General features: G+C 37.9%; 1 protein-coding gene across 10 annotated transcripts in view; it reads right to left on the bottom strand.

The window, feature by feature from the left end:
* Positions 1 to 12,384, bottom strand: part of raw (NDT-like domain-containing protein raw) — a 482,020-nt gene that overhangs the window by 73,898 nt on the left and 395,738 nt on the right. For 9 of the 10 annotated variants that reach the window (XM_081764465.1, XM_081764468.1, XM_081764463.1 and 6 more), the window contains one exon: positions 11,937 to 12,046. The exons of the other annotated variant lie outside the window; for it this stretch is intronic. In XM_081764465.1, coding sequence (XP_081620591.1) covers positions 11,937 to 12,046 — 110 coding nt within the window. The remainder of the gene's footprint in view (positions 1 to 11,936; positions 12,047 to 12,384) is intronic. 10 annotated transcript variants of the gene reach the window in all.

Below are 12,384 nucleotides of genomic sequence, written 5' to 3'. Positions count from 1 at the left end.
ACACTACCAACAGCACCTCACTTCGCGACCACCAGCTCACGACTGGCACACGCGAACGCGGTGAAAAAATTCAAGCATGCGCATTAAGGTTCCTCCTTTCACCGTGCACGGTGGCGCCGCCTGAGAATCACTACTTTGCGTGGAAAAAATTAAGGTCGGATACTTTTTAGACAGGCCTCGTAAAACCGGAATTTTGAATATTCAAAATAATAATAATAATAATAATAATAATAATAATAATAATAATAATAATAATAATAATAATAATATCCCCCTCTTTTTCTTTTTGGAAGCAGAATTTTCGAAATCGCTGTAACACATGTTCATCTATTTTTAATTATGAGTTCATATATCGAATTTCATACCTCTAACTCAAACTACTCCTTACATTAGACATTTTCTGAATAAAGAGTCAAACATTTTAATATTTATTTATTTATTTATAATAGGTTTCAGATACAGCACTAGGCCATTTTACATGAAACATTTTAACATTTATGTAACATAACAGTAGAATAACAATTTGAGCTCAAGCAGGGGCGGATCCAGAACGGACTTCTGGGGGGGAGCGGTCGGTAGTAATACTGCTACTTAAGAGCTATTTTCCTCTTCTGGGGGAGGGGCAATCGCCCCGATCGCCCCCTCTGGATCCGCCCCTGAGCTCAAGATGGTACAGTACAATAGCAACATTACAAAGATAGCTTAGTTATAGAGGATCTGAAAGGATACTTATTAGAAAAACGTCTACAGCTTCTGGTAACTATTATACGTACTAATAATTCGGTTTAAAAAGCACTTTTGGACAATACTTACCCTTGCAGCTCAGGCCCGTATCCAGGGGGGATCTAGGGGGTCGCTTCCCCTAAATTTTTACTTGCCCTTCCTAAACTTTTCACGGTAGGCTTAAAAAGTGAACTATAATATGGTGATGAACTATCATGTGGTTGGATCGGCCCCCCCAAACTTCGACCGCCCCCCCCCTAAATTTCTGGGCTGGCTACGGGCCTGTTGCAGCTCGAGTGTACAATAAAAGAGATCATTAGACCGTGTTGTTTTTGCGAGTATGCGAAAATTGATCTGGCTTAATAACTGTTCACATGATATATGGCCATTTACAATTTTATGCAAAAATATTAGGTCAGAAATTTTGTTTCTCACTAGAGGACGTTTGATGTTGAGAGATTTTAAAACGTCATCTTTTGGAAATGTTCGGAGGTGAAGTACCGTACTCGGTAGGATACAATGGCTAAAAAGAAATTAATTACAGAATTTATTTCTTTTAGATGAGTACAGCAGGCCATAGACCACATAGAACAATACTCAATGGTGGGGAGCGACATATTAGAAACTGTCCCCTTTAGGAGTCGAATTTCTGAAAAGACTGAAACACATTTTTCTAATTATTTCAATTAGGAATTTATATACCGGATCTCATACCCCCAACGAATACTCACAGATTTTGTTTGAATAAAGAATCAAACATTTGAATCTTATACAACACTTCTTTCTTGTATTAGAAGCAGACTTGTCGAAAAGTCAAACATATTCTCTTAGTTTTAAAAAGAACTCTTACTTTTAAAGAAATACTATGGCCAGCCAGACGGCTCACGTTCAACTCGGTGATGAATGGCAAGGGCATAATCGTTCCCAGGTGCCATTATTTTTGGCTTTTTGAATTGGAGTTCGCTATCTCTCAATTTAGGCAACTCCTCAATTGCCTCATGACGCTGGGTCAATACCGGAAAATTTTAGTTCTACTGAAAACAGAATCAGGGATCATGTAGCTACACCAAGGTCGCGCACGTGAACAATTCAGCTAAACAGGGGCTAACATAATATTAATAACATTTGAACACCCATTTTGTTTTCAACGCTCTTTATTCGCCCCCGCAGATGGTAAAATTCGATGCATATGGTAATGAAAAAGAGTTGCAAAGAGCGCAATCTGCTGAAACCTTAACAAATTTTGGAACATGTAAGTTTAATATTTGTTTTTAGTTTCATATATATATATATATATATATATATATATATATATATATATATATATATATATATATATATATATATATATATATATATATACAGCCGCGAATCCAGAATATGATCAAGGGAGTGGCTAAACCATAGTTTGCCGCTTCATCCAGTGTAAAGAAAGTAGGATTGAAGCCCATTTTATCCTGTGTATAACAGGAATCCCACATTGAAATATCCAAAGAATACATAACGATTTTCGTTACTAGCATGTTGCGCTAGCTCGCTCGGCTACGAGGGCCGACAGAATACATAACGGCACTAAGGTTGTCAAAGATGGAAATTGTTCGAAAGAAGCTGAGCAATGGTCGTGTCAGCAACACAAACTCTCAATCTTCTACCTCCAGTGCAGTAACGGATCCCAGCAACTATTGTGGCACATGCTGCAATGGCTTTCTCTTTGACGACATGGATAGCCAGTTGTGGGTATGTTGTATGGGGAAGTATAATAAGTGGTTCCATGAGCGATGTGTACAAAATGGGTCTGAAGTACATTTCACGTATGGCTCTTGTGATTAAGAGCGTATTCTGTGGCGTGTGACAGTTCTATCTTGAACATCAGTGAAGCATTTCCCACTGTCGAAATCTCCCCTCCTTAGTGCCCAATTCACCCCCACATTTTTCCAACTGGTTTCAATTGCACTAATACGTGTTTATATACACAAGTTGTCTGCTCATGAATATTATGAACTCATTTTGTGATTTACAGATCGTGGAAGGATTCATGTATACATTTTGCCCTTTTGTTTTCGTTAAACTACAATTTTCAGTTCATATTATTACCAGCTTTCCCGTAGCGTGTCGAAATGTCCCGTAACTACCCTAGTACTAGAGAATGAACTCTTTTTTCGTACGTACTGGTCCTAGAGGTGGACAGACAATTTTTAAAACTCGTTCATGCAAAGAGGCTGAATGATACTACTCCTAATATAATATAGCTTTAAAACAATTTCTTTAACGTGGGCATATTCATCCATTTGTGTGAACTTCAAACGAACATCTGAAATGCGATTACTTATTTTGAAACATCCTGTGCTGAAATCAAAATAACATTATCACCGAAAATGTAAATCCTATGCTTAATTTTTAAAATTGGTAAAGGACACAGAGACATCAATAATAGCAAATCATAGCGTTTCTTTTAACGAAACAGTAATAAGAAACACTATCAATTAGCCTACTTCGCCTATAATGAAAGTAATAACTAACAGAAGATTACGAGTTAAGATTTCCCATATCAATCGAGTAGTCACGATCGATCAAAAGATAATGTAGGCACACTAACCCGATTTGAACACTTCAAGAACTTTCGATCAATATAAAATGCTCAACTTAAACGACGCGTGGAATGAATTCTGTGCACGTAACGAAACGAAGCGTCTACATATAGAGCTGTAAAATGTAAATGAAAAACTTATCAGAGTTGTACTTGTCGCGGAGGGCATGAAACTGAATGACTAATTCTGCAGTTCTCAAAGAACGAATGGAAAAAAAAAAACATTTCGTGCAGTAAGCTTCTACTAGTTTCCATCCGTAGCAACGCCAGCCTTAATTTCTGCGTGGGGTGGAGAGAAGCGGAAGAGGAGATATATTTTCGGGGGGCAACTATTTTTTGTATATCGAAAATAATATGTATACATATATATACTGATACTGGAAATTACTGAAATTTATATATATATTATATATAAATTATATATATATTCAGCGGTTATTCGAATATCCGAATATTCATTTTCGTTATTCGAACAACTGCGCGAATAATTATTCGTTATCCGAATAACTTCGAATTTTAATTGCACTATTACATATATCCATCATGTTCGAAAATCAGCGCAATAAAATTCGATGTTAGAAAAAAATGTATATTTTATCTACGAGGGGCTGTCAAAACGTTCCCGGAATGTTGTAATTCTGGTATTTGTGACACAATCGCAATGAATCTTGGGCAATACAGTGTAATTTTCCATTTAACAAGTGTGAACATGTCTTAACACGTAGTGTTCGTGTTGTGTAGCTGAACGGAGGAGTTTGTGGTAATCAGATACCGCAATTTCACAGATCGAGCTACGCGTAAACGTTAAGTTAATGTGCAAATTGGAAAAAATCTCATTTAGAGAGTCTGATAGCCTTAAAAACAGTTTTAGCACCATCGGATGTTTGGCTCTTCCCAAAACTAACAATGGGCCTTTTCCGTTTCACCAACGTAGAAGAGGTCAAAACACGACGGTTGAACTCCGAAAGATACCAAAAGAGGCCTTACGTTGGTGTTTCCACCAATCGTATTCCGAAGATGCCAACTTTGAGGGCGATTAAGTAAATGCTGAGTTGAGTTGATTTTGGGTTTAACGTCCCTTTTAGCAGCGAGGCTATATGAGACGGGACCTACTGATTAACGTGGAATCCGAACCACATGGGTTCCCGCGGTGAATCGAACCCGAGTCTCCCACGCCAAAGGCGCGTATGCTAACCGCTTACCCATGAAGGAGCTCGATTAAGTAAATGTGTACTTATATTGTAGCAGGGGCGGATCCAGGACGGACTTCTGGGGGGTCTGTAGTAATACTGCTACTTAGAGCTACTTTTAAGATCTCTAAACTTTTTATGGGTGGGTTCATTTATATATAAAATAAGGAAGTTTCCTCTTCTGGGGGGCAATTGCCCCGATCGTCCCCCCTGGATACGCCCCTGTACTGTTGTAATAAAGAGCTACAACAAAATTACGGAAACTTTTTGTCTGCTACTCGTATTCATTTATCTTGTTTTGGTGGCTACTGATTTTTTTCTCTCTCTCTCTCTCTCTCTCTCTCTCGAGGTTCCGTTTCGTATTTTCTCCTTTTCACATTTTCTTGACGCACAACTATGAGTCACTGCATCATTATTTCAGATTCTTCAATTCGCCGTCGTAGTTGCACAATTTTCAGAACAGAGAGGAGAGAAAATGAGGCTTCAAGGAAATAATACACGTTACCACTTTTCGCAGATCACTCTTAAAACCAAAACAATTATTTATGGATTAAAAATTAAGTGGTCAGCAATAGGAATTGTGTAGGAATGAAAACGTGACCCACGATCCACTGTGATCATTTTAATTGTGCAAGGCAGTACCACAACCATAATTTACTTTCGAAAAGCTCTGTCACGGTAGTTCATAACGCTGATCCCTGATTCAAAAGGCTTCCTAAATTGATCCTAGGCTATGAAAGTTTATGGTGAGTGAGCTACATCGTGTCCGTGAGTTTTCGCCCATTTACTTCTACGTTTTCATTTCATGATCATTCCATCAAATCTGTCAAGGATCTCTGCGTAGGGTGACCAGAAGGCAATGATTAAAAAGCCGGACACATTGACTTAAAAAGACGGACTTTATGATTTTGTAAACCTTTTCCCCACGTATGACAATTCAATTCATTAACTGCGTTTCGGCATTTTTGGCTAAAGCAAGCTGGGAAAGCTACATTTACATGTTAAAATTCTTACCTCATTGATATTTCCCTGGTACTCGAGCGGCTTTCAATAGACGTTTGTTTTGCAAGAATTCTTTAAATATGTCACTGCACGTCCCACTCTCACTTTTATATTCAAAGTTGAAACAAACTTCAAGTTCGGACTTAACAATGGAGATATTAAGTCGGCTGCGTTCTTTTGTCCAAGCAGCTTTATCAGTTCGCAATAAGCATTAATGAAAAGAATATATGGATTGATTTTCTTTAAATTTTCGAAACTGTACTAATGTAACGTACTGATAATAATTTGCAAATTCTGAAATGTCTGAGACGGGACCATCGAGCCATCAGAATCGGTGTTCGAAGCGGAAAAAAAGCAGAGGCGTTTTTTTTTGTTTTTGTTTTTTTTTTGTTTTTTTTTTGTTTTTTTTTTTACGATTTTGACTCGACATACCAGCTATCTAAATGTTGAAATACAGTGAGGGTATGTTGCCTAAAATATTGCATTATATTTACATAATGACTCAAAACCATTGAAGATGTTATCTGTAGTAACGGAGGGAGGGGTATGGAGAGACTTTGATCCCCCGCCAACAACTTTCTGAAAAAAAAAAAAAAAAAAGTTAAAAGAAATATCCCCTTATGGTGTACTCTAGAGAATTATATACGAAAGTGTTAAAAAAACCGAGTTTTTATATAAACAGTTTCCTGCAGAAAAACTCACGGACCCCACTCGAGTGAGGGGTATTCGAAACCCCTGGAAGATCCGCCCCGCACAGCAGACGACCCCTAAATCCGCACATGCTCAAAACACAACTTTTATATGAATTAAGGCAAGAAGACATCCACACACAAGAAACAGTTCTAGTTTATATGGCACATCAAAATATAAACTAGATTAACTTCTTTGCAGATACCTCATTTAAAAGGGTAGAAAAGTAACAGAAATGTAGGTGTTGTCAACTTAGAAATTATTTCTACATAAGAAATAACATCTTTTTACTTGCAAAGCTGTTCGTCCATTACTGTGTATAAAAACAGATTTCTTAAAGATGTTGAAAAACCAGAGGTGGTGTGGCATACCACCGCATACCATCTCACTTCGACCACTGATCAGAATAATGGAAAGTTAAATATTTACAATGAAACAACTGAAACGCAGGACCAATGGGGGTCCGGCTCGACTACTAAGCCGGACATGGGACAGGATCTTTAAAAGCTGGGTTGTCCGGCGTATTTTCTGTATGTATCCATTGCTAATTAAGTTGACAGTTTATATATACGTTTTCTAAAGTGTACTATCCCGAACCAAAAAAAAAAAAAAAAAAAAGTTACAGTGTAACCGATTATTTCTTTTTTAAAAAAAAGATAACCAAAGATTTATCGACGCAAAAATCAATAGCTACTATCTTAAGTGACAGCAATCCAGTTATGATTCTCGTTCATTACCCATTTCGCTAAGATATTTTCTTTCTTCCTACCTCATTGTAGGTCTACCCAACGGCCTTTTCTTTTATAGGCTTCCAACTAAAACGGAGTGACAAACATCTTGGCATTTGAAGGCGGCGCTCCAAGTTCCCTTTAAATGCTGCTAGCCAGTAAGAGGCCAGTGGTATTGCCACGTTGATTTTGTACACATACACGTCTATCCCCTGCCACCTGATCGCGCTGTAGTTTGTCTGCTTAGCCATAGTCACACCCCTTTACGACTTGGCAACGTCGTGCCAGAGCTTGCGTTTTATTCGTTTAGCTGAAATGCCAAGATGTTTGTCACAGGCTTTAGAACCTTACACTGCGAATTTTTGCTATGTGAGTAACGTGTCCTGTTCACCTCAGACGTTGCAATCACATACCCCTACAATCAGGTACGCACCCAGAAACGTTTGTTGCGAGGAGTCCAAGCTTTGGAGGGTCAAATACTACAAACCACTACCCTATGCAGTATTAAACGGGTATTATTGTTCACCCAGTAATTATAAAATACTTCCATCTATATTTTCAGAAAAAAAAATATGAAAGAACCAGACTTGTTTTTGTAAGAGAGAGTACGGATGAAGTAAGATAAAATTTTCATGCTACATCCGTCATCTCTCTGCTAAATAAGTATAGTTTTATTGAAAAAGTGTACAAATGCAGGACCGTAGCCAGCCTGATTTATTAAGGGGGGGGGGGGGCAGAAATGAATACTTTGGGGGCTAGAGGCCTGTACAAATGTATATTGAGTTTGAAAGTTTCGAAGGATCCGGACCCAGTGGGGGTGCCCCTGCTTACTATTGAGTCATTGGTTTGTGTTAAGGATGGTTTAAAGGGACAAGTTTTGCCGATAGATGTCACTACAGTCTTCATATCTTTCTCTTGTATTTTTTTTTACCTTTCACGAAAATTCACGATTTCTCTTACAGATTTCAACGTAGAGACTCCAAATTTATAGAAAAGGAACTTCATAACTTATCGAAGGCAACAATCCGTGCCGATTTTTTTATTTAGAATTTTCTTCATTCTTAAAACAGTTATGTTGTTAAACGTTTGGATATCCATTTCAACAATCAAGCCATTTCAACAACGAAGAAAATTCTAAATAAAAAATCAGCACGGATTGTTGCCTTCGATAAGTTATGAAGTTCCTTCTCTAAACATTTGAAGTTTCTAGGTTGAAATTTGTAAGAGAAATCGTGAGTTTTCGTGAAAGGTAAAAAATACACAAGAGAGATACGAAGAATGTAGTGACATCTATCGGCAAAACTTGTCCCTTTACACCAACCTTAACGTCCTTTCCCAGCAGCAAGGCTATATAGGATGAATCAATTATAGGCTATATAGCAGCAAGGCTATATAGTTCAGGGTGGAATATGAACTACTGTAGCACATTTGCCGCTCTCCCACTGGGAATCGAACTCAACACCTAGGCCTACACCAAATGCATGCGCAGGAGAATGGCTATTGTCCTTTTGAGATTCGATGCCTAGCATAAACTGTGAAATTTAGAGCTTTCTTGGAAACACATTATCTACTTAAGTCAACGCTGAAAGCGTAACAAGAACTGATTTAATACGAGCTGTTGAAACGAACCGCTATTGTCTGTTATCATGACTTTATCCTTTCTCCCCCCAGATGGCCATTTGCCAACGCGGTGACACACACACCACACAAAGAGAGTTGAATAAGTATCGTTTTCACGTTTAATTCGTATGTCGGCTGCACAGAATACTTCCCGGAATGCTACCAACGAATTAATAGCCGTCTGCTCTGTCATTTTATATGAGCGGACAACCACTAAGCCATTCACCAGAAGCACGATACAATCTTTCAGCAATGAAGACCTTTTAATAGGAAAAACGCCGCCTTCAAGTGAAGACATCAATCATATTTTACGACGAGTTCAATCTTTTATAAATGACATTCAAGAGAATTCTTCTCCAACTGGAACGCAGTTACTCATCTGCTCCAATCGTTTCACAAGAGTTAAGGATTCTTAGACTCATTCTGCTACACAAGAGAGGCGTGCTTTTAGTGCTGAATGAATTAGTACGCTAAAATGCCTATTCTTCATCGATCTAAAAACGTATAGAACTCTCTTCTTCTCTAATTTACAAATATCCGTTGACGCTTGAAACATATACAACCCTCTACTTTGTAATTTGGAAATTTCGTAGACGCATGAAACATACACATCTTTGGTTTGTGATATGGAAATTTCATTGACACTTGGTAATTTATGATTTGGGAATCTCGTTGACTCTTGAAACATATTCAACTCTTTGATTTCTGATTTGGAAAACTCGTTGACGCTAGATAAAATTCAATGAAGTTCTGAGCTTTCCGACTTCAAAGTCGCATCTCAATTCAGTTTCGTAAAAAGCTTCCCACTCTGCCCGTCAAATTGAATTCGCCCCCATTTCGTTATCCTTTCGAGGTGGAATTACCGAACTTTGTTTATAGCAACAGTGAATGATATATGCGTATTCTCTTTATATACGAGGCACATGTCAAAAAGAAGCCGACATTTTTACGTGAGGCTGGCAACATTGATGAAGTTGAGCATACGCAGGAGTATGCCTTAAGATTCTATGCTTCCAACAGAGATAAGATCGTCCAAGTTGCGTTGTGTTCTTGCGAGTAGCAGTATCATCAAATTTGGTAACTTGATGTCTATGGGTCTACAAGATCTGAATTTTAGTTATGTTGTATGTGCACTATTCGTTGCTCGTCCAAAGTGTATTCCAATTCCACCAACGTACGGTGCAGAATGTCAGCCGTTCAGTTGGGATAGTCCTAACAAATCATCGCACAGCACATGTCACTGATAATACCTGTGCGGCCAATTTAATGGTACGACACACATAACAAATCATGTTACGATATTCTGTGCGGATGTTTAATGAGTGGCGTCGGTCTTTCCCTGTCACATCAAAGAAATGTTTACGTTTGACGGCGTGTGCTAGTCTGGAAGCTTTCCGCACCATACACACACACACGAGTAACATCAACCCATACACACAGTCGTTTCGATATCTAGCCATGGAATAGTCGCAAGAAGAAACACTTGCGTTTATCAAATGTTATCAGCAGAGAAGTGTTCTGTGGAGCAACAGAGATCCTTATTATTACAATCGGCAATTCTTAAATCAGGCAATAAACTAGATCCACGGTAGATATGTCGATTCACAAACCGACACAGATTTTTTAGTACCTGATGAATAAAAATATAGTTAAAACTAGTCAACTCTATACAGAAAGACATCCACTGAACTGCGAAAAAGCTCCGCAAAATGGATAACATGGTATTTTATGAGTTACCGTGAAGACTGATGATCTATATCTTTAAATTCTGTAGATTCACGTAACGTAACAGAACATTGTATCACACATCACACTACATCAGTTACGTTGTTCTCTATAGGCAGTGGTTATGTCAGGACGAAACTTAACACGATCTATGGCTGCATTAATGCATTCTTGGAGATGACCAATGGACCCCATCCTTGACTAATTTTAAGGTTTGCATTTAACGTAACTAAATATGTGTTTCAGCGTTTTTTAATACTTGACCTCAGGGATAAAATTAAATTTGAAAAGCTAGAGGGACGCATGACTTCACGCCGTCTCACATGTATATCTTTGCACATTGTATTTTTTTTTTTTTAGAAAGTGCAGGTACGCCACATACATTTTCTGGAGATGGGGGTATGACATACCCCCGCGTTCCCCCTTAATTTTACCCCTGCTTGACCTTGAAAGAAAGATTAAAAATAGAGGGCAAAGTAGTTTATTAGCATGCCCATCTGAGGTATTAGAATTTTCTGCGAGATGAATTCAAAGTGGTCCATCAAAAGTTTTAGATCGTAGGCCGGCTCAGTTATAAATAAAGATACGAAAAAAGAAAAAAAAAAACTAAAACACAAAAAAGCTGCTGGAAATAGCTGGTCTTCAATCTAAAATGGCGGAATTTTTCCAATCGCAAAAACCGTTTTGGCTCCACATTGATATAGCGTCCCACGTTAAATGGATACGCTACTATTGCCAGTTCAGCGGAACTGTTCGAGCAGAACGTAAAGGCACGAAGAAATAACACGTGGCAAAAACATGGACATTGTCATGCGAAGCAATCTGAAACACTGCGAATCCATTCTCTAACAATGTCATATTATTGGTATGATGAGGATTCAAGGAAACAAATTGCTGAACTGGTAACGTTGCTTTTCCATTTAACATATGTCGTCCTGCCAACGTTGAGCCCAAACAATTAGTGTGATTGAAAAAGTGCACCATTTGAGATTGAAAAATCACATATTTCTAACAATTATCCTCTTTTTGCACTTCGTCGTATCTTTATTCATAACGGAGTGCACCATTTGAGATGGAAAAATCACATATTTCTAACAATTATCCTCTTTTTGCACTTCGTCGTATCTTTATTCATAACGGAGTGCACCATTTGAGATTGAAAAATCACATATTTCTAACAATTATCCTCTTTTTGCACTTCGTCGTATCTTTATTCATAACGGAGTGCACCATTTGAGATTGAAAAATCACATATTTCTAACAATTATCCTCTTTTTGCACTTCGTCGTATCTTTATTCACAACGGAGCTGACCTGTGGCCTCGGACTTTTGATATACCCTGTATATCAAATGTGTAAAAGGAATTGAAAATTTTAACAAGTAAAATTCTACTACACTTTCAGTCAGAAAGAAAAAAATAAATACAATACTGGAAGTTAATGTGGTGATCACACCTCCCTTCCCCCATACATGCTTCATACAATGGACTACCGGGGCTACTTTTAAAATATTGGGCCTTATTCAGAGTCGTTATTACATGCGATTAGCGTGATACTAACGACTTGACTAACCATTGAATCATGCAGTAATCAAGCCCTTAGTATGGCGCTAATCATACACCAAAACGACTCTGCGTAAGGCCTATTGTAATTAAGGAAGATTGTCTCCTACCTTGGGATTTTGAAGGGTATAATTCCATGTCATTGAAAAGCTGCTGCACTTTATCAGATGGAATATAGTTTGTAGCTCCAACCCTCCCATACCACACCGCGTAAACTTCCCTAAAAAATAAAAACAGAAAAGAAAATAAACAGCGAGAAAATAAAATAAAATGAAACAAAATAAACTCAATTTCAAGTATTAGTTAAGAACATGTATAATCAATGGCTCTTACATTATAAAAGAAAATTTTTGCATACACTAACGAACAATACACAGAAAAATTCTTGTTATTCACACGAGCCCTTGAAACTAACGAGCACATTTCGTAATGGTTTGCGTCAACGGAACGCAAATTTTGTGCTTGTGGTAATCGGGATAGCAGTTATAATGACTTTCTCTCATTTTTCATCCTATTCACATTTATAATCAAGGGTGACATATTCTTTGCTCCTGAAAA

This window comes from Thermobia domestica, chromosome 7, assembly GCF_964235325.1.
Source record: "Thermobia domestica chromosome 7, izTheDome1.hap1.1, whole genome shotgun sequence".
Taxonomy (NCBI): Eukaryota; Metazoa; Arthropoda; class Insecta; order Zygentoma; family Lepismatidae; genus Thermobia; species Thermobia domestica.
The sequence above is the reverse complement of the archived record's forward strand: the minus strand, read 5'-3'. Positions and strand labels throughout refer to the sequence as shown.